At 44.4% G+C, this 25,396-nt stretch overlaps 1 protein-coding gene across 3 annotated transcripts; it reads left to right on the top strand.

Moving 5' to 3' along the window:
* The first annotated feature begins 7,010 nt into the window (after positions 1–7,010).
* LOC117049984 (transmembrane protein 68-like) lies at positions 7,011–22,579 on the top strand. 3 transcript variants are annotated; one of them, XM_033155222.1, is made up of 8 exons: positions 7,011–7,124; positions 9,609–9,981; positions 13,553–13,714; positions 18,547–18,737; positions 20,426–20,486; positions 20,796–20,935; positions 21,602–21,679; positions 22,390–22,579. In XM_033155222.1, exons 2-8 carry the CDS (start codon positions 9,705–9,707, stop codon positions 22,492–22,494), a joined length of 1,014 nt encoding a protein of 337 aa, XP_033011113.1. In that variant the 5' UTR covers positions 7,011–7,124; positions 9,609–9,704; the 3' UTR covers positions 22,495–22,579. The 3 variants fall into 3 exon arrangements, with proteins under 3 accessions (XP_033011113.1, XP_033011112.1, XP_033011114.1); XM_033155221.1 differs by having other exon boundaries at positions 21,602–21,688; XM_033155223.1 differs by lacking the exon at positions 21,602–21,679.
* The last annotated feature ends 2,817 nt before the right edge of the window (positions 22,580–25,396 follow it).

The raw sequence follows: 25,396 nt of genomic DNA, 5'->3' as shown, positions 1-25,396 counted from the left end.
TCGTGGCCGGCACCCAAGGAACGTCCCCCACGTAGTTTCTGGCAAAAACCTTATCCCCGGGAATAAAAGACCTTGGTGCGTTAGCACCGCCCGGGGGCTCGGCTACCCCGAAGTCTGGATGCAACCGGTTGAGCGGAGATCTGAGGCGACGGCCCATAAGCAGTTCAGCTGGACTCCGCCCTGTGGCTGCATGCGGGGTAATGTGTTGCACGAGCAAGTATTCCGTAACTCGCTCATGCCAGTCCTTCTGGTCCAGGCGTGCCAGTGCCTCTTTCGCTGAGCGCACCATTCGTTCTGCCTGTCCGTTGCTGGCCGGGTGGAATGGAGCTGTTAGGGCGTGGCGGATGCCCAGCCCCAAGAGGTACCTTTCAAAAGCGCCCGATGTGAACTGTGGCCCGTTGTCGGAGACGAGGACATCAGGACATCCATGTGTTGCGAATAGGCCCCGCAGCACCCGGACTATGGCTTCGGTAGTGGTGGAGGGCATCAGAGCCACCTCCAGCCATTTCGAATAAGCGTCCACCACTACCATAAAGGTCCGGCCGTGAAAAGGGCCAGCAAGGTCAATGTGCACCCTCGACCAGGGTGCCTTTGGCGTCTCCCAGGTGTTGCCCTTAGCTGCCGGTGGTGCAGGTCTCGATTCTTGACACGCTTGACAGGAGGCAACCCAGGAGGTGATGGCCTCGTCCATGTTAGGCCACCAGACGTAACACCGAGCCAACGCCTTCATTTTAACGATCCCTGGGTGGCCGATGTGCAGAGCCTCAAGGATGCGTTGGCGGAGTCTTTGGGGAACCACGACTCGGTCTCCCCACAGTAGGCAGCCGCGATGAGCCGAGAGCTCATGCTGTCTGGTCGCAAATGGCTGGAACTCAGATGTGAATGGCCCTTCTGGCCACCCCCTCCACACCCAGTTGAGCACACGTCTGATGGTGCGGTCCTGGGAAGATGCGGAGGCCACATCGGTAGCCGACACTGGTGCAGCTGGGAGGTCCTCAAGCAGGAGTACCGATGAAGCAGGAGCTGGATCTTCCACCAACGCCGGAAGGGGGCAACGACTGAGGGCATCAGCATGGCCCAGCGACTTTCCCGGGCGATGAATGAGCCGATAGCTGTATGCTGCCAGAAAAACAGTCCATCGCAGCATGCGTGGCGAGAGGATCGGCGGAGTAGGTCTGTCTCCTGCAAGGAGGCCCAGGAGCGGCTTGTGGTCAGTGATGAGGTCAAAGGTTCTCCCGTAGAGATATTCGTGGAACCTCTTCACTCCAGCCACAAGCGCCAGTGCCTCCTTGTCGAGCTGGCTGTAATTCCGTTCCGCCGGAGACAGCGTTCGAGAGAAGTAAGCAAGTGGTGCTTCCCTCCCATCCGGGAACCGGTGACTGAGGACTGCACCGATGCCAAAGGGCGAGGCGTCACAGGCGAGGACCAGTGGTCTGGCTTCACTGTACTGTACCAGCACACTGTCTGAGGAGAGGAGGGACTTGACTGCGTTGAAGGCCGCTGTCTCCCGATGACCCCAGGACCATGGCGCCTTTGTGCTGAGCAGGCGGTGGAGAGGCTCAGCTAGCGTTGCCTTGTGGGGCAGGAACATATTGTAGAAGTTCAGCAGCCCCAGGAACGCCTGCAATTCAGTCTTGTTCTTTGGAATCGGGGCCTCCTGAATGGCCCGGATTTTGGATGCCGTTGGGTGAAGGCCAGAGGCGTTGATGAGGTAGCCCAGGAACTCCACCTGTGGAACGGCAATCAGACACTTTTCCTTCTTCACCTTGAGTCCGGCCTCCTGGAACCTGGTCAGCACAGCGCGGAGGCGCTCGAACAGCTGCTGATTTGAGTCTGCGGATACCAGTACATCATCGAAATATGGTACCACGCCTGGCAGTCCCTGCAGAAGGCGCTCCATGAGGCTTTGAAATATGCCGGGAGCCACGCTCACCCCGAACTGTAGTCGGCGGCATCGGAACGCTCCGCGGTGGGTGACGATCGTCTGAGCTTCAGCGGTGGCGTCGTCAACAGGCAGTTGTTGATAGGCTTGGGCAAGGTCCAGCTTAGCAAAGACCTTGCCTTCGCCCAAAGAATGCAGCAGGTGTTGGATGACGGGAACTGGATACGCGTGCTGCTGAAGCGCCTTGTTGATCGTGCACTTGTAGTCTGCGCATATCCTCACCGACCCATCCGGCTTGACAGGTGTGACGATAGGCGTTTCCCACTTGGCATGGTCGACCGGCTCTAAAACCCCTTGCGCGATTAATTTGTCCAGTTGTTCGTCCACCTTAGCCTTGAGGGCGAACGGAACCCGGCGTGGCTTTAGCTTGATTGGAGCTACTTGTGGATCAAGGCTAAAGGAGATGGGTGTGCCTGTATATTGGCCCAAGGTGCCATCGAAAACCTCGGCAAATTCTTTAGTTAACTTTTCCACTTCCGCGTTGGAGATGCAGTTGATGCCGGTGACTTCCAGACCGAGGGCGCCAAACCATTCTAGCCCTAGGAGGCTGGGCCGCGGGTCTTCAACTACCACGAGTCGGAGTGGGCCCGAGAAGTTTTTGAACTTGACCTGGAACTGGCCGACGCCCGTCACGGGAATGTCGTTCCCCTGGTAGTCCCTCAGGTGTACACGATGTCGGTCAAGCTGCCTCTTAGACAGCTTGGGCACAAGTCTTTTGATAGTGCTCCAGGACACAACGGACAGGGCAGACCCGGTGTCGATCTCCATGTCACACGGAGCTCCTTCGATGAGCACCGTGATGTGTAGTTTGCGTCGCGTAGGCGAGTCGGTTTGTCCAATCGTGGTTCCGGATGAGCAGCAACAGTTGGTGAGAGCGAAACAGTTACTGTTTGCGGACCGGGTTGACGACTTGGACTTGCGAGATGGTGAAGAGGCTGTGTTTGATGGCGTAGATCGGCAGACCTTGGCGATGTGACCCTTTCTGGAGCACTGCCGGCAGATGGCGTCTCTGAATCGGCATTTGACGCGGGGGTGGTCGCCTCCACAGCCGGCGCATTCTGATTGGCCCTTGGACTTCTGTTTGAACTTCCCGCGTTCCCGCTTCGTCTGGTGCACGTCATCGTCTTCGCTGGTTGATGCCTCGTCGCTGCTAGCCTCTTCATGGTGTACGGCGATTGGCTTTTTTGTAGGTCGTGGGCTGCTGGCCTTGCGGATCTCCTGGGCGGAGAGTTCAGCCGCTTCTGAGGCCGCAGCCTCCTCGATGGCCTTCTGTAGCGTGAGGTCTGGCTTGGCAAGGAGGCGCCGTTGCAGACGGTTGTCCCAGACCCCGCAGACGATCCGATCCATCATGGCATCGTCTAAGTCTCGGAACTCGCAGGTTAATGCGGCCTTTCGGAGAGCGGCGACGTAGTCGTTGATCGACTCCCCCTCTGCCTGGTTCCGGTGGTAAAAGGCGTGGCGGGCCGCAATTTTGGACGGCTTGGGCGCGTAGTGGCCGCGTAGCTTTTCTTGTAGCGCGTCCCACGGTGCTCTGTGAACTGCGAGTGGAGCGACTAAAACTCTGGCCGTCTCAAACACCTCGGGCCCGCAGAGGCTGAGGAAAAGGCCTCGCTTCCGCTCCTCTGATACCTCTGTTAGCTCGTTTGCTTGAAGGTAGCATTCAAACCGAGCGAGATATGAGTCCCATGATTCAGAGGTCGGGGCAAACGGTGGTAGAGGCACTAGTGTAGCCATGACTCCGATGCCGACGTGGTGGGCGATGGATGGAACACAGTGCTCTAGCCAGAACGGGCAGCTCTGAGTTGGTTCTGTTCAGTGATTTCGCTCAGCGTTTCAGCTCAGTGATTCAGCTCAGTGATTTGCCCTTGCGCTGACTGGCTGTGTGCTGTCTGTGTTCTGATGTCCATGATCCCATCCTCGTCGCCAGTGTTAAGTTGTGGGTGGACACAACAGACGACACAGCGATTTCCAAAACAGCTCTTGTTTTATTGCAGGCTGGAACAGAACTGAGCTGGAGGCCTCAGCCACCAGCTTATATAGAGCTCAGCTACAATGTAACAGTAACAACATTCTGCAGCTAACCAATCCCTGAGTGTCAGTTTCTAATCCTTCATTTGCATAAGCTGACCTGAGTGAAAACCGCAGCAGAATAAACTATATACACACACCCCTGGTGGCCAAGGTGAGAACTTCAATACATAACAGCTTCCATGCGCTCTGGCACTCATCACGGTGTCCAATTGCACCCCCTATTGGCCTTTGACTTGACTTAACCGTCCAGAGGTCCTTTCCCTTGATATGAATGCTTTTGTAGGTGTGTGTCCATACCTTCTGTTAGATTACTGATGGCCACGACTTCCAAGCAACAGGCTCTCTATGCCTTCCCTCTTTTTCACATTGCTTTGTTTCTTCATACAGATGGCACACCTATCAGAGTCTCTTTCAACCCCAGAATAATAATAATAATAATAATAATAATAATAATAATAATAATAATAATAATTTATTTGTACCCCGCCCAACTGGCTGGGTCCCCCCAGCCACTCTGGGCATCCTCTAACAGATATTAAAATACATTTAAAATATCACAGGTTAAAAACTTCCCTAAACAGGGCTGCCTTCAGGTATTTTCTGAATGTCAGATAGTTATTTATCTCTTTGACCTCTGCTGGGAGGGTGTTCCACAGGGCGGGCGCCACTACCGAGAAGGCCCTCTGCCTGGTTCCCTGTAGCTTTGCTTCTCGCAGTGAGGGAACCGCCAGAAGGCCCTCGGCGCTGGATCTCAGTGTCCGGGCTGAACGATGGGGGTGGAGACGCTCCTTCAGGTATACAGGACCGAGGCCGGTGCTGTATAAAGGGACATGTCTCCATAGGGGTGGAAAGTCTCTCAAATGCTGGAAAACTGGATTAATTTTCCTTATTTGGAAAAAAATACACACACACACATACACACACACACGTGAAACTCGAAAAATTAGAATATCGTGGAAAAGTCCATTTATGTAAGCAATTGTTGTCATTAGCTACTGGAGTTTAATATATGAGATAAACTCATGACATGCAAAAGCCAAGCCTTTGCTTGTTATAATTGGCATGCAGCTAATGAAAAACCCAAAGTTGAAATTGTTAATATGTTTTTCTCATCAGCTGTACGCCATAATCATTACAATTATAACAAACAAAGGCTTGACATATCTCGTTTTGCATGTCATAAGTCTATCTCATATATTAGTTTCACCTTTTAAGTTGAATTACTGAAAGAAATTCCATGATATTCTAATTTTTCGAGTTTCACCTGTATACACCCCCCCCCCCGCTTTATATTTTAAGAAAAATCTCAAAGCGGTTTAAAGTACATTAAAACATGAATAAAACATTCTGCAGAAAGTCACATATAGAGTATACAGTCAAAATAACATTTCAAAATAAAACATTACAAAGGAGGTCAACTACAGAATGCACACTCCACAAACAAAGTTAACAAAAAAAAATCTTAAACTTTTTTTTTAAAACCCACTGCTAAATGAAGTCCCATATAAAATGCACATTTAAAACAGCATAACTAACAAGAGAATAAAACATTATGATAATAATTATGATTTTATTTATTTATTTATTTATTTATTTATTATTAATAATAATAAATAAACACGGCTGTTTGGCAGGCACAAAAAGATGCAGCAAAATAATCCAATAGTTCAGGTTTGTTGTCAGGCAATGTCCCTCTGGTCCAACCAGGCACCTCTTTAGTAGAGCTGGTCAGTCTGGGCTCCACCCACTAGGCCAGGTGGAAAGGGCCTTGCAGGCAGAGGCCTTCACGACTCACAGCAGTACCTGAGCTCAGTGGATCACTCAGGGTGGTTATTTATGCTTCTGATTTTGCTTTATCCAATATTGAGAATAGTGTATTTGGTTCTCTGTGCTTCCTCATTTTTGCTCTATGTTTACAAGAAGATGAATAACCAGCAAGAAACTGATGTTGAAGCAAATTTTGGGGCAATCCAAGGCAAGTTACAGATATGTTTAGAAAGATATGGCATGGTGAGGAGACAGAGCCAGAGCAGCCAGCTGGCATGTTATCACTGGCGAGTATTTCTGACCCCCCCTTCTCCCAGAACCCGCCGTTCATTGAGAGTGCAAGAGCCAAGGACTCAGAGACAATTAGCCCCCGGTGGCCACTGTAAGGGGAAGTGCTGTTGGGAGGAAGGGAGTGGAGAGGATCTCAGTTGGAGCAATGCCATTAATGAGAGACTGATTGCATTCATTTGTCTCTCCCTGTGATGATTGAATAAACTCATTCGTAAGAACTCTTCTTGTTTTTCTCTGCTTCTTGCTGCCACTGGGGGAGGGGGAGGGATAGAATCCCCCAAAGCCTGTCATTAGATATAGAGATATAGATGTAGATATAGATAGATATGATCATCATCATATTGTAAACCGCCTGATGAATTTCAGTTTTTAATGAGTCTGTGACTGAATTGCAGATACTGCATGACAGAGTAAAATGGACCAATGTATATGTATGTGAGTATATCTCTGACTTAACTGATGAACGCATGCTGGACTTGGATCCTTCACCTCCACCTGACAGTGTTGAACATGTGCCGAATGCCAGAGACACTTTGATATCAAAGCATGTCAACCTGGAATTTCTGGGGCTCCTAAGTAAGCAATTCATGCTGCAGAATTAAATGCAGCATGGTGCCAATGGAAGAGATTTTACTGGTGCAGCGCTAAGATTGAATATTGTAACCAGAATATGTTATTAAGGCTTATGTATTGCAGGGTGATCCTATTGCATACATATCTTGTACCTTACTTGAAAGGGGAGAGGCTACTAGGAAAGGGAGGTAACTCACTTGTCACAATACCTACCTTTACTCCTTAGTCAATAACTGGTTTTCTGTGACCCAATATGTTGTTATTTGATTTAGCTTCTATTGTAGGTGTCACTACATAATCTTTAATTACAAATGGGCACAGGATCCCTAAGCTGTCTTTTTCACAATACCTGGTTTCTTCATACAAATGGCACACTCATTGCAGTCTTTTTAAAGCACCACAGAAAGGGACGTGTCTCCATAGGGTGGAAATTAGCCTACGAAAAAGTGCACCAGACAGGACTTCTGCTGCATCCACAGAAAGGTGACTGAAGCAAAGGCAATTTAGACTCACCAGAAATGTAAGTAAAGAAAAATTGTTCATAGAATCATAAAGTGTAGAGCTGGAAGGGATTCCAAGGGTGATCTAGTGAACCCTCTTCAATGCAGGAATCTCATGAAAGTCTCTCAGCAATTTGAAACCATACTAGACCTGCTTCATTTGCAAATGTCCTAGTAGTTGTGTTATTTGTCACTTCTTGTGCAGGAGTCAGCAGAGAGAGAGAGGAAATGCTGTCTGTGTCTCTCTCTGTGTCTGTGTGCGTGTAAAAACTAGTTGTATGAACATCTTAGTCTATTTCCATACTGTCAATTTAAAACACAGCTAGGATGTTCCTTTCTTTCAGTCAGGGTTGATATGAAGCTGGGATAGATATGGATGGTAGCTAATGTCAAGTGTACACGACTGTCCAAACCAACAGTGGGAAAGAATTGCATGCAGACTCAAATATATGTGAGATAAAAACATTTTGTTTTAGTTCAAAAATTGCCCCTCTGGAATTCATCATCCCTCAAATACCAGTGATGAGGGGTTCCCCATTCTTAGCAAGGGTGGGTGGAAAGGATCTTTCTAATAATAATAATAATAATAATAATAATAATAATAATAATAATTATTATTATTATTATTCCATTAAGAACATCCAATTAATAACAAATCAAATCAGAATCCATTTTTTTAAAAAACACACCCACCAAATAACAATCCAAATTAGAGTTTCATATATGTAACATCCCAGAAAGTGTTTCGTCAAAGGGATCCGCTGTATTTATTTTTATTTTTACTTTACCTCCTTTTTAAGAGCTGGTCTTTGACCGTAATAAATAATGATTTGATTGATTTGACAATCCAAATTATAAATTATTAAATTTCACATGGACTTCCCATATTCTGGACCTCTGAAGAACTCATCACACATAATTATCTTTCTGTTCTTGTTGTTCTCCTATTCAACACATTCTGATCTTAAACTCTCAAAGTCCTCAGTCACTGGCTAATCGGTTCTCAATCATGTTAAACAATAATGTATCCTTTCATCTGTCCGGTACAGTTTAGTGTGTGTGTGTGTGTGTGTGAGTGTGTGTATTCCCTTGTTGGTTTGCCAGCACAGCATTTCCTGGGTCACTCTTATCTTCCAGTCCAGGCTGTTGTTGAAGCCTACCATTTGAAGTTTTATGACACAGTTATTGAGTTGTTAAGCATACTATTTGCAAATATATGTAGCAATTAAAATGAAATATATTCCACAGATATAAATCATTTGGTGATTGATCAGCTTTTCCGGGGACCACGCAGTCTCCCCTCCGGTGAGGGGGGTTGCTAGACACCCGTTTTACCTTCTCTCTCACCCATAAAGAAGAAAAATCTGCACACAGATGCAGTATATGTTGTGGGATATTTCCCAAATTATTGTCTCAGATCATTGTAGAATCAGCCAAAAGATGTTTCCCAGTCCCACGAAAAAGGGAGGAATTCACTTTTTCCATCCTGTGTCATAGCTATCAAGGGCCATATTCTTCCGCTCATTTATCTTTTTCAAGTCTGATTAAAACTGTGCAGCTTAATAATCAATTGCAAATAGAAGTCCATCTGTACTCTGTTTAATTTTTTAAAGTATTTCTTAATGAGGCTCGGCATATAAAACAAAGGTAGATATAAAAGAGAGAACATACTGATCATCTCCGTAAATGCAAGCACCATGGTGATAATCTCTTTGAAGTCCAAACTTAGACACCAGCAACTGTGCAGTTCCGCAGATTGTTTCCCTTATCTCCATCTGTCCAGAATACACCTGTTTTCTGCCCAATCTTATTAAATTTTTAAAAAACGGGTGTCCCTGCTCAAGAGAATGACTCTAAAGAGTGCCCAGTTTCCATGCCAGGCTTGGCACCCAAAGTGCCAAGACATGGCACCTTGTTGTGGGGGCCATATAATGGACTCCAAGGGTGAGACAGCCCTCTCCTACCCTGAAGAGGTCAGCAGGGCTAATTACTCCCATATTAGTCCTGAATTTCTGGGGGTCCAATCTCATGGGAGGCAGCCATTTCCCTCGGCAGGAAACAGGAAGTCCGAAAGGATCTGGTAAAATATGAGCCACCTAATTCTGTAACTTGAGCTCTTAACTATCCTGGGCTATGTGCCAGTTTGCCCAGTAACACAAATAAGACAGTAACAAGATGTATGCAACTGTATTTTTAGGAGGCGGGTAACCATTTATGCTGACTCATAGAGAAGTAACGCTTTCTCACTTTCCTTAATACTTAATACTTCCTCAATACTTCAGCAGTGGAATGAAACCAGCTTTCTTTACATCAAATAAATGAAGGAGTCATACATTTGTAATGTTGTACATCTCCATGATGGATGTTGGAAAAACAATATGTCTACTTGGCAAGTTATGGTGGGGAAAACCAGGAAAACATTAAATCGCATGAGATTTCATGTAATCGTTAATGCTTCTGGAATAACAGTTCAAGACTAATGTACTGCATTTTCTGTTTTCCAGGTAAACAGTTGAAAAAAATACCATCACAACTGAGGAAATTTTCACTTCATATATTTCTTTCATTGGCATACACGTGGTGCTTCAGATCAGGAAACCATGAGCTGGTTTTCTCAAATTCTGGAAAACTGGATCAGTTACCCTTATTTAGAAGAATATCTGACCTCAGTGGTTCACCCTTGGTGGTTACTTATGCTTCTGATTTTACTTTATTCACCACTGATATGTTCGCTTTTGTTTTGCTGGGCTTTATCATTTCTGTTACATATTTACAGGAAGATGAATAACCAGCAAGAAAGTGATGTTAGCAAAATTTGGGAGAAACCAAGGAAACTTGTTGCTCAAGTTGTTCATATATTTGGAAAGATATGGAATGGTGAGTAAAGGATTGTTTCATTCTAATAATTCAGTCTTATCAGCTCCTATACTTTCATAGGACTGAGCATGAGAATTTCAGGCTTGAGGCACTGGAACAATAGTTGCCACAATGCATCAGGAGTGGACCTCTAAACCCACCTCAGAGTCACAACAGCTACAAGTACCGGTTGGCTCCATAAGGATCAAAACGATGGCAGGGACATTTATTTAGGTAATAAGCAATCAAAAAGAAAAACATTTTATAAGTAATGAAATTAAGATATATTACAGAAGAAAGGGTCAGCTGGTGGCTGCATAACCACCATACATTTAATCACATTTAAAGCATGCCTCCTCTCCGAGAGAAACCTGGAGAATGTTGCTTACACCTCACAGAGCTATAATTAGCAAAGCTCTTTAAAAATAGTTTCATGGATTGTGGCAATAGAAGGGGGTTGGGTTTAAGTGTCTAGTGAGTACGCAGCAAATGTAATGAGTATGTCATCATGCAGTGAGACCTTACGTGCAATTTTCGTGCAATCGCCTACTAAATCCGGCCTGCAGATGGTCCTGGAATCAGCATGTTTTTACATGAGTAGAATGTGTGCTTTTTTTAAAATGGATCTCTTGGTTATTAGTGGGGCATAGGAATTCATTCATTTCCCCCCCCCCAAATATAGTTCGGCCCCCCACAAGGTCTGAGGGATAGGGGACCGGCCCCCTGCTGAAAAAGTTTGCTGACCCCTGCTTTAGATGTTGAAGCATAAATCAGAAATACATTACTAAAACCAAATTTCGGTCATAAAGATGAGACCCTGTGACTACTTATGACAGGGGCAAGGGTGCATCTTTTTTATTTTTTTTAATAAGAATTTATTGATATTTCCACATAAAAACACATCAAATAAGAACATTCATTCAACATATAAAACAAATACAACAAATAATACTAATAACAATAAAAATTAAAAACTAATACATACCTCAACAACACAGAAACACAGGAATCTATTAATTATAATCTTATTTCAAATCTTAATTAGTGGGACTTCCCCCATTCTCTCTTCTGCGTTCGATTTGTAATTTACTTTAGTAACTTTGTAACTAGTTTAACAATCATTCACCATATTTCTTAATCTTCAAATAAACATCTTATATCATTCAACTTGTTATTGTCACATAAAATCATATTTCAAATCTTAACTTCTTATATCCTTTTTTCTCTTAGCTTAGTAAAACTATTGCTGTTATTACTTCTAATTCTTACCTTAAAAATATTATAATCAAAACATTATCTTAAAAAAAACACCTAAATATTTCTTCCCTTCTCCAAATCACTTATTTCCCCCTGGCATCGGAGTACCATGGTCAGCCTTCCTGATAAATCTCATAAATTCCTTTACCCCACCCCCCTCCTCACCATCCTCCCTCTTCCCATCTCAATCTCCCACCAGTCTTACCCCCAGCTTATTCCCAGTCCAAATCCTTCTTCCCTCACACCAGTTTCTTCACATTTTCCTTGTTCCAGAGTGTCACCTTTTCCTTGATACCTAAAGACCAAACCATTGTTACCAAGTATCTTTGCTGAACTCCTCCAAACAACTTTTACATTGTCTCCAAATGACTCTAGTCCATTCTTCGAATCCAATTTTAAATCCCAGAGTTGATGTTCCTGCATTTCTGGGGTCTCACCCTAGAAAGCCGTTATAAAGTCATTTCCACCAGCCTCAGACCTCTCACATCCATGAGACCCTTCTTTTTGTTTAGCCTGTGTCTTCTCTACTACAAATGATATCTCTGGGAGAAAGTTCTCTCTATTTGTATCTCTGAATGTATCTATAAGTTCTCTAGTTGTTACTTTAAGTTCCTTAGCAAAGTTCTTAAAAGCACTTCGAATCCCAGAAAACGTTTCGGTGACACTCTGTTGCAAAAGTTCCAATTGCAATAGAATTTTTTCCTGGTCTGATGACATTGCTGGGTCTGGAGGAGCCGTGGGAACCAGACAGAAGTAGGCAGGAGTGGGCAGGAAACAACAGTCTCAGTACTTTTCCATCCTCACTGATCAAATTTCAGCCACCATTTGCCCCCTTCCATCAGAGGGTAAACTTTCTTTCACTATAATCCTCTGTCAATCGGAAGAGATAATTCAAATTTCTTAGTCTCGCCCCACAAAGGGGGTTTCTTAAGCAGTCAGAATCAGAATCAACGTAAAACTTCAAAGCAATCCAAAATAGCAACAGCTAAATCCGGTGTTACTTTGATCTTACTGCAAAGGAGAGAAACGGACTTCCTCTTTTTAAGTCTCTCTCCGTAAGCCAATTAGTCCAAATTAGGTCCAAATTACAGTCCTTACTCACAGTTTTCTTCTTTTTCCAGCCAAATTGGGAAGAACGGAGCGCTCACTGCTGGCGGCCGGCTGCCGCTTGGTTACCCCCAGTTGGGGACAGCTTCCTCAGCTCCGCGCCGGAGCCCGTTCACTCGAGCCTCCCTTTTACAAGGGAAGCTCAAGAACGGGACGACACAAAGGAGCCCGCAGGAAAGCCCTGTCCATGGGACGCTCTTCCAATGGGTTACTGGAGCCCGGAGCCCGGAGCCCGCAGGGCGGTTGCGGGACTCCTACCCCCGGGGGAACCGGAGCTGTCTCGGAGCTGAGACAGCTCCCAACCACCAGCAATGGTGCTCGCGCCGGAAGTCGGGGCAAGGGTGCATCTGTCTGGGAAACTGTTTTCTCACTTTGTATAAAGTGATTCAGAGAATGGTCTGAAGATATGAGTATTATAACTCATATAAATTCTTGAAGTATTTGGCACATAAAACCTTTGACCCAAGTAGTGCTGCTGCCCGGAGCTGTAATCAATCAGCTCTACGATCCACCCCGACATCTAATTGCCGTCCAGTCATGCTTCTCTCTCAGGCTGCACATTTAAAAACTGTCTTCAGTAGCAGAGTTAGCATAGGGCAACGATGGCTTCTTTAGGTCTGCTTCTTCAGCGGTGTCTTAAAATAAATCAGCTGGACACCAGTGCTACTTGACTAATAGAACTTTATTTTAAGTAGCACACACAAAGGTCCTAAAGACTCGAGCTGCATGTCTGCAGCGTTCTCACTCATACATCAAAAACAACAGCATAGAACATAGCATCGAGGGGAAAGCGAAACCAAAAATCCCCTTTTTCCAGACAAAGGGAAATGCCCATATAGCTGTAGGTGAGGCACTAAGGATCAGAACGCTTCCTGGTGAACAGTTAACTCTGTGATGACCAGAAACCCTGACATAAATGCTTAAAGGAGATTGAAATCGTGTCACAGTTTTGGCTTACTCAAAGACTAGGCAAAAATGTTTCCACCTGCACCCAAAAGTAGGCAAGGAAGGAATATTCCAGCAGAGGAGAAATACCATTTATTCTGGTATCACAACAGAGAAAGTCTTAATCCATGTGGATGACAATCTAGCATCCAGAACGCTACAACATATAGGAGAGTTTTTTACCTGATCTTAAATTTCAGTTTTCTTCCAATAAAAGATAGCAACATTGCATTTATTTTTCAACAAAGTAATATTTATTTGTTGCATTCTGTATTATTTCCAGGTTATGAAGTTATTGGCATGGAACATCTCCCTAAAGGACCAGGGGTTATTATTTTTTATCACTCAGTCACTACTACTGAATATAACTTTCTTGTGGCGAAACTTTTTAAGCAACAGAGACAGTGCTATTCAGTAATTGATCATGCCCTATATCGGATACCAGGTAAATTATTAAATTTAAATCCTGCTTTTTTTACAAAAAAATATGTAAAATATGACATAAAACAATGCTATAATATATAAAACCATGTATCATGTAACAGGTGAAAAATAACAGACAAATAAAATATCAGCAAGAGGTGAAAAAAGTAAGATGGAGTTAAGTTAACAGCCACTGGAGGAGATACCAGCTAGTTCACCTCCTCCCAAGAACAATCATGAGCTCAAAAAGAACTCTTTGCAGATCAAGCAGGAAAAGATTGCAGGCTTCATTTTTGTGAGGTTTGGAGCTTTCAGGGTTAAAGAAGCTCAACAGTACGCCCCTCCCACAGGGAGGATATGTCACAAACATCCGGGATATCTGCTCTATGTGAATGCCTATGTGATTTATGTGACGCGCTGTTTATTTCCTGGTCAGTCTTACTTTCGGTTCTGACCGGAGCGGAGATGTCGTCCAAATCTCCTGGAAAGCTCTGTGATTTATATGCTTGTAAATAAAGCGTGCTTACTGTGAAACAACCCAGACGTTGTGGAATTTATTGCTGGCACAAGGCACACATACCGTTGCGCAAGAAGAAGGAAGAAGTAAGAAGTTTGAAAAAACTCTGCAAAAGCACTGGAGAAGCAGGAAAACGCAGAGGAAGTGTAGCTGGACACCACTCCAAGTGCTAAACTGGTTTTGAGGCTTTTTCCAGTTAAATCCAAAAGCCCAACAGGTTATGGATCGAGTCTTACAGTTCTGGACTGGTTCTGAAGCAGTTCTGAAGGTCCAGAACATGTGTGCCAAGCTGAGAAGTGCCTCCCTGGACTGGGACTGTTGCAGTGTCCAGGGAATGCTTTCTGTGCCGGCAGGAGCATTCAGCAGTCTGCTGAATGGCTAAGCTGCCTGCAACTTGCTGCCAGAGTTTGAAAGGCAGCAAATCCCAGATTGAGGTCTGCAGAAGGCAGTTTTACCTTGCTGGTGAACCCCATCTTCATTGCCTGGGTGAAGAGCTACAGAATCGTGAGTACACATCCCCAGGGCATAATGGAGGGAGTTATAGCAGCTCCATTCACCAGAGGAAGGCCACCATCCACCGAGAGTGGGCCATTAGGATGGGACTAATACTTCAGGAGGAAGCTGCACCACCACCATCACTGTTTCCTGGCTCAGTTTCAGGAGCACAGGAGGTCGCAGCTGCTGCTCAACGCAGAGATGCAGCCCAATGCCACCACATGGAAGGTTTTGCCAGCGCTTGTGAGACCTGGAAGACCCTAGCCCAGTTTCCTGGGGCAGAGGGACTGACTGAAGAAGAGGCTTTGGAAAGCCTGCCCCCAGCTCAGCTTAATTTCCTGTCAGGTCGTATGGCTGGTGTTGAAGAGCCACGTCAAAGCAGGGGGGCCAGATAGCCGTGGGCTATGTTTTCAAGTCTGCAGTCCCTGTGAAGGCAAATGCTGCAAAGCATTGTTTTGGAGGATCTCCTGACAATGTGCTGCTGATGTGCATGGCTGAAGATAAGGCAGGGCCTGGGACCGTGGGACTCCAAACAGTTCTACCAGAGGCCGGAAGGAAGATAACACCTGCTATTGTCGTTCAGTTGCCGTGGCAACGATGAAGGCCAACACTGGTCAGCTGAGATTCGTGATCAACAGTACAGCATCCCACCACATCATTCCTCCTGGTGGACATGTGAGGAACTGCAGGTCCTTATCTACAGAACAGTTTGTGGAACTGACTAGTGGAAGCAAGAAAAGGCTTGACTTAAAGTGGACTGTTTATCCAAGCTTCCTAGTGACATATCTAGAAGATTTTGTGTTTCCTGGCATGGGAATATGTTTGTTGTCTGTACCAACACTTCTGTCCGATGGTTTTGATGTTTGTTTTGAATCTAACAGCTGTTTTATTTCCTGGAGTGGAAAGTTGCTGGTTCGAGTGGAATGCAGCGAAGACGGGGTGTTTGCTGTTGAGACGCCTCTAGTAGGTACAGGTGGAAGTATCACTGATGCAGTACAGGTTCAGTGCACCACTGTGCCCACATGCCACATGTGCGCACATCTGTGGCACAAAAGGGACAGTGTGCTGAAGCAGCCTTGTATCTGCATGCAAGTTAAGGGCATGTGACAACTTTCTTGACTGCAAGGTGTGCAAAGTCAAAGGGAAGACGTCCAGCTACCCCAGGTCCGAAAGGGTAGGCTGTGTTCAGTTTGACAGATGTGAGGAGTTCCCTGGATCCTCGCTGGAGGCTTTCCTCCATGAGAGGGGGATTAAGCACAGAATGATTAACCCACTTTCTTCACAGGTATGTGGTTTGGCTGAACGTCAAAACAGAACGTTGCAGCAAACGGCTGAGTTCTGGGAGGAGTCACTCCGGAATGCCTGTTTTGTTTTTAACAAGGTTCTTTGTCCTGAAGTAGGGGACACACCCTATTTTCTGTTGCATGGCAAGAAGCCAAAGGTACACTTCTTTCGCATTTTTGGTTCTCAGGCGATGGTCTCTGTACCACGTGCTGAAGGCAAAGAAGGTGGTCCCAAGGTGCAGAAGATGATTTTCTGTGGGTACGAGCCCAGCTTGCATAGCTGGAGGTTTGCGTACCTAGATGGTGATCAAACACGGGATCTAGTCAGCAGGAGTGCTGAATTCTGTGAGCAGAATGGATGGGAATGCATCTCTAGAATTCCTGATGTTCTTCCAGATGTTCTGGATGGTCCTGTCAATGCTGGACAGGCAGATGCGCCACCTGCTGGTGGCGGTGGTCCAGGTGGACCAACCCCGGGTGGGGGTATTGCTGTGGTTTTAGAACCTGCTGGTGGCTCGGGCCGAGTTCCCGGCCATGACCAGGGTGCAGCACAGCTAGGGGCAACTCCAAGGCAGGAGCCTAGGAGTGCACCCACAACTCCAGTGTCTAGGACTGGGAGGCAGGCCATGCGTGGCAAATCTTCTCCAGGGGAGCCTGACTCAGGACTCGTCCCGGAGCAAGAGGGGGGTTCTTCTGTAGTGAATCAATAACCCAAAGGTGTGCCAACATCATCCTTAGGTAGTTCAGCTAGGGTGCAAAGGCGCAGCACGTCAGTAGGACAGATGCCTGGCGTCGAGGGTGTACAGGCAGAATCCTGTGTGACTGAGGCAGCTAGACTGGTGACTGGGAGTGGCCGCCGGTACCACATAACACCGGTCCTGAGAGATCTACATTGGCTCCCAGTACGTTTCTGAGCACAATTCAAAGTGTTGGTGCTGACCTTTAAAGCCCCAAACAGCCTCAGTCCTGTATACCTGAAGGAGCGTCTCCACCCCCATCATTCAGCCCGGACACTGAGATCCAGCACCAAGGGCCTTCTGTCGGTTCCCTCACTGCAAGAAGCAAAACTACAGGGAACCAGGCAGAGGGCCTTCTCGGTAGTGGTGCCCGCCCTGTGGAACGCCCTCCCATCAGAAGTCAAGGGAATAAACAACCACCTGACATTCAGAAAATACCTGAAGGCAGCCCTGTTTAGGGAAGTTTTTAAATATATTTTAATGTTTGGTGGAAGCCGCCCAGAGTGGCTGGGGAGACCCAGCCAGATGGGTGGGGTACAAATAAATTATTATTATTATTATTATTATTATTATTATTATTATTATTATTCCAGTTAAACCCCAAAGCCCAACAATTTTATAGCGATAAAAATGAGGAAAATCATGATGGATGTGACTATGGGGAATATAAGCCAAAATAAAACTCTTAACCAAGTGTTAATATTTCGTTGTACCCTACCTATGCTGTTGGGGCAATCCTCTCAAAGCATGCCTCACTTCATTTCCCAGTGACAAGCTGTCCTGACTGATTCCCATCTGAGTTACATGAATGGATGAGCCCAGAATGAAATGGAGTGTTCACACAAAAAAGGAAGTTGGAAACTGCAGACTTGCTTTTGGCGATTTACAGCCTCAACCTCTTCTTCCAATAATGTTTCAGGCATCTTATTTGAATCAGGCTATGTTTCCAGAATTACAAGGCAATTCCTGTGCTACGATGCAGAAATTTGGTGTTTAATTGTACAACTGTCTATATTCTTCCACAGGGTATCTAAAAATGGGGCCATCTGGATAATGTGACATCTGATTTCTGTGCTGTAACTGAATATAATTGCTGCTGACTTTAATGCCAGAATAGGACAAGCTGTAGGAAATTGGGTCTCCAACTCAATGACTTCTTCAGCTACAAGGATACCAGAAAACATGGCCCCACCCAAACACATGGCCAATCAAGCACTTCCACACACAATCAAGCCCCCATGTGACACTGCAATCAAACACATGTGGCCCCATGGCTGTAGTGTTCATGGCCCTCCACTGCCACTGTCCCCACATCATCTTCCTCTGCATGCACACAGCAGCCACAGCAAGGAACTATGACCCAACAAAGGGTCATTTAAATAAAGAAGGAAGGAAGTACAGAGCCCAAAAATGTCCAGTAGCACTGTCTGGGGGGCATTCCATAGGGAGAATTAATGCAGCATATAATCTCCACCCACTTATCTGTGCATGAAAATATAGACTTCTGTGGGTGTCGGCAGGTCTCAACCAGCATGGGCTCATCTGTGCCATGTTTGTATCTGTCTCTCTGTGCATGCAGCAAGACACTGTGGTCTGTGTTTTTATCATAATGCAAACTTAAATGCCATTCTGACTTGACTTGTGGAACACATGTCTGAAAAGGTGGCCACCTCAGCACTTCCACGAAATCCTACATGAAAAGGATTGGCAAAGAACTATGATTGTGATCCGGGAATAATGACACCTGTATAGCGTCCACAATATTTCCTAAATAAGAGTTATAAATAATGCATTTTTTTCTATTTGGGGCTTATTTTTTCAGGGTTGAGAACGTTTTGTGATGTGATCGGGCTGAAAGATTTCAGTAAAGATGAATGTGTGGAAATTTTGAAGAAAGGCCATTTTCTGGGCCTTGCACCTGGTGGAGGTAGAGAAGCAAACTTTAGTAATGACTACAACATAATGTGGGGTAAACGCACAGGTTTCGCTCGGATAGCTTTGGAGGCAAAAGTGGTGAGTGATCTTTGGGCAATTTGCATTGCCCTCACAATTATCCTGGATATGACATCTGTGTTGACACCCCTGATTTAGCATCCTAAATAGTTGATGATGGCAAATATTCTGCATGGGGGGGGGGGTCAAATGATATCTGGAGTTCCAAGTATTTCCCTCCTGTTTTGTTTTTTTAAAACCTATTGATCTCAATTACATTTAAAAAGAAAAATAGCTTTCCCCCTCTTCAATTATTAACAATCTGGGGAATAGCATGTGCAATTTGAAGTCAGTTATGTCTGGCTTGTCATTGTAATGCCACATGTGGAGCATTATTCTGAGTCCTTAACCAAAATAAAGGTGGGGCGGTTGGGGTGAAGTAATTCTACAGTTATCAGCTTCCTTTTGATTTTTGATTTTATTCTTTTAGCCCACCATCCCTATATTTACAGAAAACATTTGTGAAGCATACAGGAACATTGCATTGTCCTCACGGTTTTCCTAGATAACGGTCATTCTATACCAAGTGATCCAACGTTTTTACCTAATGCCATCCAATTTCCCAATATTTTGTACATTTGTTGAATTATCAAAACTAGGTTTAAATCTAAAATTTCTCATCCCATTCGTGAGTTATGAGGCTTTGAATTTTTTTTTTAATGACCATTTTGGTGTTGCCGTACTACACAAAAACACTTTAAAAGAATTATTGTTAGTACTTCATTTCATGAACATTGAAGCAAAATACATATCAAACAAAATTATGGCACTGCTGGAACTGTTTAACTGGTGCCAAGATAGCATCCCTTCTATCCAGATCTTATTTTCAACAAATGAGGAGTACAGAAAAGAAGAAATGTTCCTAAAACGACTCTTTGAAAGAGTGAAAGTGATCAAGGGAACACAAGCATTTCATTGACCAAAGTGTACACCATTAGCAATGAGAGTGAGAAGTTCTACACTGAAGGAGGTACAAGATCTCTGGATATGGCTGAGATAATTGGGTATGTGACCTGTGAATACAATAAAACATGGTGGCTGACCTACGAGCTGCCAATGGACTATGAAAGTGAAGAAGCAACTATGACCTGCATACACCTGCCAGGCCCAGCATCATCATTTTTTTGCCCATCTAGTTGGCATGTACTTAAGGTGGGGCGAGCACAAGTTCTAATAAGGCTCAAACACAGGATTTCAACTGGATGCACATATACTTTGACAAAAAATGAAACTTGTGCAACAAATGCTCTTGAAAAGCGTTAGGTGTGAAGTATAAATAATGGAAGAATAAATGTTTTCAGACTTGTTTCATGTGTAATGTTGGGTGCTTGATATGGAATGATCCGCAACACATAAGTAGCCTAAAAAGCAGAGGATGGCAAATATCCTGTTTTGGGGTCAAATGATATCTGGAGTGCCACAGGTTTCCCACCCCTACTTTAAAATTAAGTGCTGAAATCAATGGCATTCTAAAAGAAAAATGTCTTTTTTTTCCTTTTCCTTTTATATTCCTGAAAACCTGAAGAGCAGTCTTTTCATTTGCGATATTTGAATAGATATGTCTGGAATGCCTGGCTGATCATTATATTGCCAGATGCAAAGCATTCTTCCTAATCCTTAACCAAAATAAAGGTGGGGTGGTTGGGGTAAAGTAAATCTCCAGTTCTCACCTTTCTTTTGATTTTTTATTTCTTCTTTTATTCTTTCAGCCCATCATCCCTATTTTTACACAAAACTGTTGTGAAATATTCAGGAACATTGGAAAGACAAGTGAGCTAAATATCTTATATTTCTGCGTTGATCCAGAGATCTGATATCAGGAAATAAACATTATAATAATATGCAATGATTTTTTTAAATAAAAAAATCTATTTCGTATCTACTAGCAGTTTATTTAATGCAAACTTATGTACACTTATCTGCAAAAGTTGCGCTGTCTCTTTAAAAAAATGCATTCAAATTATTTAACATCATCTCTGGGATGGATTGATCGGAATTGCTAAAAACTCAGAATGCCAACTAATTTCAAATTTGATATGGGGTCGCTCTCTTTTAGACTCTTTTCCCTTTCGTACATAGGGTTGACAAGATGGTTATATGAGAAAACACGACTTCTCTACCTTCCCATATATGGAGGATTTCCAGTGAAACTAAGAACATATATTGGAGAACCCATCCCATACGATCCAAATATAACAGCTACAGAGCTGGCCGAAAAGGTAAGTTAACTCTACACTTGGAAGTATAAAAGCAGAATATTTCTTTCCTGTTGGTTTCTCTCTTTCAGTTCTATAAATTGCACTCTGCCTACTGACTTCCTCATTCTATACAACCAGAGTGAGGGTTCATTATATAGACTTTTGTGCATTATGTTCAGAGCCGTCTCATCCATAGAGGCCGGTGGCGCGGCGCGCCAGGGCGCAGGGCACCCCAGGGGCGCCCCCGTGAGCCCGCCGGCATACCGGGCTCCCCCTCCCCAACCAGCCCCCGCCCCCATGGGGCTTTGCGCGACCTTCCAGCACTCCAGCTGGGGCTCTGGGAAGCGAGGGCGGCCGGCTTGCATCCCGCCCTCCCGCCGGTGCGTGAGTGCCCGCCCGCCCCCCCTCATCCTCCGCCCGCCGGAGCGCGGGCGCCCGCTCCAACGCCACGCCTCTCATCCCCCGCTCGCCCACCCCCCCTCCCGAGGGGCGGCCAGCGCGGGAGGGAGGCGGGCGGAGAGGCGGCAGGCTGGGGGCGCCGAGGGATCGTCGCGCCAGGGCGGCCGATCCCTCTAAGACGGGCCTGATTATGTTCATCACTCAGCTTTCCCTCTCCGTAACTTGTTGAGACCACGAAAAACGTATGCATTTTATGTTGTGTTTCACAAAGATCTGCTCATCCAATAGGACTTCTTCTCCCCACCATGTGCCCCAGAATTTGCCCCAGAGGGTCCCTCCAAGGCCACTCCCCCAGTGGGGGACTCAGTAAGCACTGTACGCTCTTAAGCCTCAGTAACACTATTACTGAAGAACTTCTGATGTTTGTGTGATTTATTGCAACTCCGCAAGTGAATGTGACTCCATGCTACTCTGCTATTTTTACCCATGCCCTGCAGCGCTGTTTTCAGGCATGGAACTAGGGGGTGAGTGTTTTTTTTGTCACTAGCCCTGTCAGCCATTGCCATTCTAAGAGAATGAGGGAGGTGTTCATAGTGAGTTCAGTCACCTCTTGTTCTGGAAAAATAGCACTGAGCATAGTGAAATATAACTCAACAGCATTTCTGCAGTTTACCTCACATAACTGGAGGTAAAAACCATGCAGGAAGACTAATACGTACCAAGCAGCCCAAGGCACTTATCTCTGCCATTCTCATAGAGTGCTCTTGGTAAAAAACAAAAAACAAAAAAACCCCATAAAGGCAGTTGGCTGGATTCACTGAGAGATGAACAGTTTCCTAGTGGAGTTTCCTGGCCCTGGCTGCTCTTGCCCAACCCCCCATGCTGAAAAAGTCACTCTTGAGGATTGCGGGACAAGGACTGTCATATTGTGCATCTGTAACTGGAAAAAATGGGATTCTTTATTTTACTGGTTCTGATCCCTTCAGCTTTTTCCTCACATATATGAATAACTGTGAATATCCATTTTGCAATATATTGATATAACACAATGTATTCCTTTGTTCTTCTTTCAACAGACAAAGACTGCAATTGAAAATCTTCGGGATAAATATCAAAAAAGGCCAGGAAGTATATTAAGAGCTCTTTCAGAACGATTTGATAAGCATTACAAAACTAATTAGTCCATATAAAACCGTTGCAGTGTTTCTGACGAGATGTCTGTAATAGGAAGCATTAATAATTATGTTATTAAAGCTAAATTGATATGCACAGAATTGTGCTGGATTGTTTATTAATTATCTGAAAGGGACCCTAGCTCAATAACTCAGCACCTGCTGGGCATACAGAAGGTCCTAGGTTTTCGAAGACATACAAGTCTTGCCCTATCCTGCAATACTCCCAGAATGCCCCTTTTATAATGGAAAGGCGAGTTCTTAACTCAAACATGAAATAATATTACAAGTAAAAGAGTAATGTCTATAATTCACTTGTATTAAAACACTGACACCTCTTTTATGTTTATAACAGTTCGCTCCAAGATTTGAGCCCTATAATGGCTCAACCATATTGCAAACATATTGCAAAAAGTAGAGAGAGAAAAAAGTAGCCAGAATTGCTGGGGAAAGTGTCTGACCTAATGAAAACAGCCAACTCAGCAATGAATCCAGATCTGGGCAATCCAAGTGCAGTTAAACAGCTTGTAGAACCACATTTCGCAACAATAAGAAGCTTTCATTTTCTGTAGGACTTTATCAGTCTCTCACATCAGTTCACTGAAGTTTGCTGGCATTTGTTATGCACAGCTATCTTAAGGTCTTGCGGAGCATTTCAATTAGGCTGAGGTCTGGACTTTGACTAGGTCATTGATTCTGTTCTTTTCCAGCAATTCTGTGATAGATTTGCTGGTATGCTTGAGATCCTTGTCCTGTTAACAGCACAACTCAATTTTGGCCAAGCTTCAGCTGTCGAGCAAATTGCCTCACATTTGACTTTAGAATACTTTGGTATACAGAGGAGTTCATGGTTGACTCAATGACTACAAGGTTCCCAGCTCCTGTGCCTGCAAAACAAGCCCAAATCATCACCCCAAGTGCTTGTGCTGATATGCTGTTTAGTTTTCGCCAAAGGTGGTGCTGTGCATTAGAGCCAGACATCTGCACATAGGTCTCATCTCTCCAAAGGACATTGTTCCAGAAGTCTTGTGGTTTGTTCAGATGCAACTTTGCAAACCTAAGTCATGCTGCCATGTACTGTATTGGATAATAGGATTATTCAGAAGGTATTGAATAATCAGGATCAGGTGCACAACCTTGGGGTCGTTTTGAACTCACAGCTGTCCATGGATGCACAGGTTAATTCTTTGTTAATTCTGGTAGCTAGACTGGTGATAAGGAGTGGCCGCTGGCAACATCTAACACCCAGCCTGTCCCCCTGTACATTTCTGAGCACAATTCAAAATGTTGGTGTTGACCTTTAAAGCCCTAAATGGCCCTGCCACTGTATACCTGAGGAGCGTCTCCACCCTCATCATTCAGCCCGGGAACTAAGGTCCAGTTCTGAGGGCCTTCTGGCAGTTCCCTCACTGCAAGAAGTGCTGTTACAGGGAACCAGGCAGGTTGCCTTCTCAGTAGTTGTGCCCACCATGTGGAATGTCTTCTCATCAGATGTCAAACATATAAACAACTAAACAACATTCTGAAAATATCTGAAGTCATGTACCAGCTAGTTTTTAATATGTGATGTTTTGTTCTGTTTTTATTATGCTGAAAGCCGCTCAGAGTGGCTGGTCTGAGTATAAGTTTTGGATATAGATATAGATATGATCACCATCATATTGTAAGCCACCTGATGATATTCAGGTTGTCCAGGTACTCACTGTACTTGCTATCTTTTTTAACCTATAGCTCCTGAAAGACTGAAGTTACCATCTTAGCTGGTTTCTTTTTGCCATATCCTCAAATATAAACCAGAGTAGGCAGAGTAGGTAAGAATTGGTTGGGCATTTGTTTCTGAAAATGATGTATGCACTGTATACAAAGACCCAAGTTTTTGATCTAGAAATCATTGGGGGGGGGTGCTATTACAGAGCTGTGTGGTCAATATTCTTTATGACATCTGCCAGTATTAGAGTTATTTGCAATGTGCCATGGACATAGATTGTGCCATGGAAATAATAATAATTTGGTGCAAGTTTAGTCACAGTATGTTTCTTAATTTTTCAATCGTTTATCACACCCACCTTGCCACCATCTTCCCAGTTCTCCCTCTACCTCCACATAAATAGCCGTGATGCAATGGAGATCAGGTGGGCGGTGCTCCCCGCGAAACCCTGAGTTATTGGATTACAGAAATTAACCACCTCTGCCCCAATCAGATATCTGTTGCAACATGATGAGTACTTTGATCCTGACTTAAAGCAACCAAGTCAAATACCAGGAATTACTTATTCCTGTTGTAAAATCTTAAAGCAGTTATTTCCCATGTTCTTTCTGTTCCCTTCACTACTATCTTACTTCCATATTGGAGAAACAAGTGGCTAACTGGCTAACAGTACAAATTCTACATACACCCTCCATATCTCCTCAAAATCATTTCTCCTGCATATTTCCAAAATTACCTCAATGGCACATGTTAATGTATCATTAATAGCGATACCCCACACCTCTTTATAGCTTCCATTTTATATTCTGCTTGCCCCTTCCACTTCCTTGCTATAATAAATTGTGCAGCTGTCAATAAATTTGTGAGCAATTCCTTCATTGCCTGCAAAAATATGCAGGTAATAGAGGCACATTTGAAAAAATTTGGAGAAATAACAGGGTTGCAAAATAATTGGTCCAATCAGAGATGATGATATTTAACTATGATGAAGATGAAAAATGATTTTTTGAAGGAAATAAAAATAGATATAAAATTAAGAAATGTAATAAACCACTTGCAAATAAATATAACAAGAAATTTAGAAAATAGAATTTTCTAACAAATTTGAACAAGAGAATTTTAACAAATTAAAGAAGGAAATTAAGAAAAAGCTGGATGAATATAAGCAATTAAGCTTTCATGGTTTGGAAGAATAGCGATAAT

Source organism: Lacerta agilis, chromosome 7 (genome assembly GCF_009819535.1).
Source record: "Lacerta agilis isolate rLacAgi1 chromosome 7, rLacAgi1.pri, whole genome shotgun sequence".
In the NCBI taxonomy this organism is placed as follows: domain Eukaryota; kingdom Metazoa; phylum Chordata; class Lepidosauria; order Squamata; family Lacertidae; genus Lacerta; species Lacerta agilis.
The sequence above is the reverse complement of the archived record's forward strand: the minus strand, read 5'-3'. Positions and strand labels throughout refer to the sequence as shown.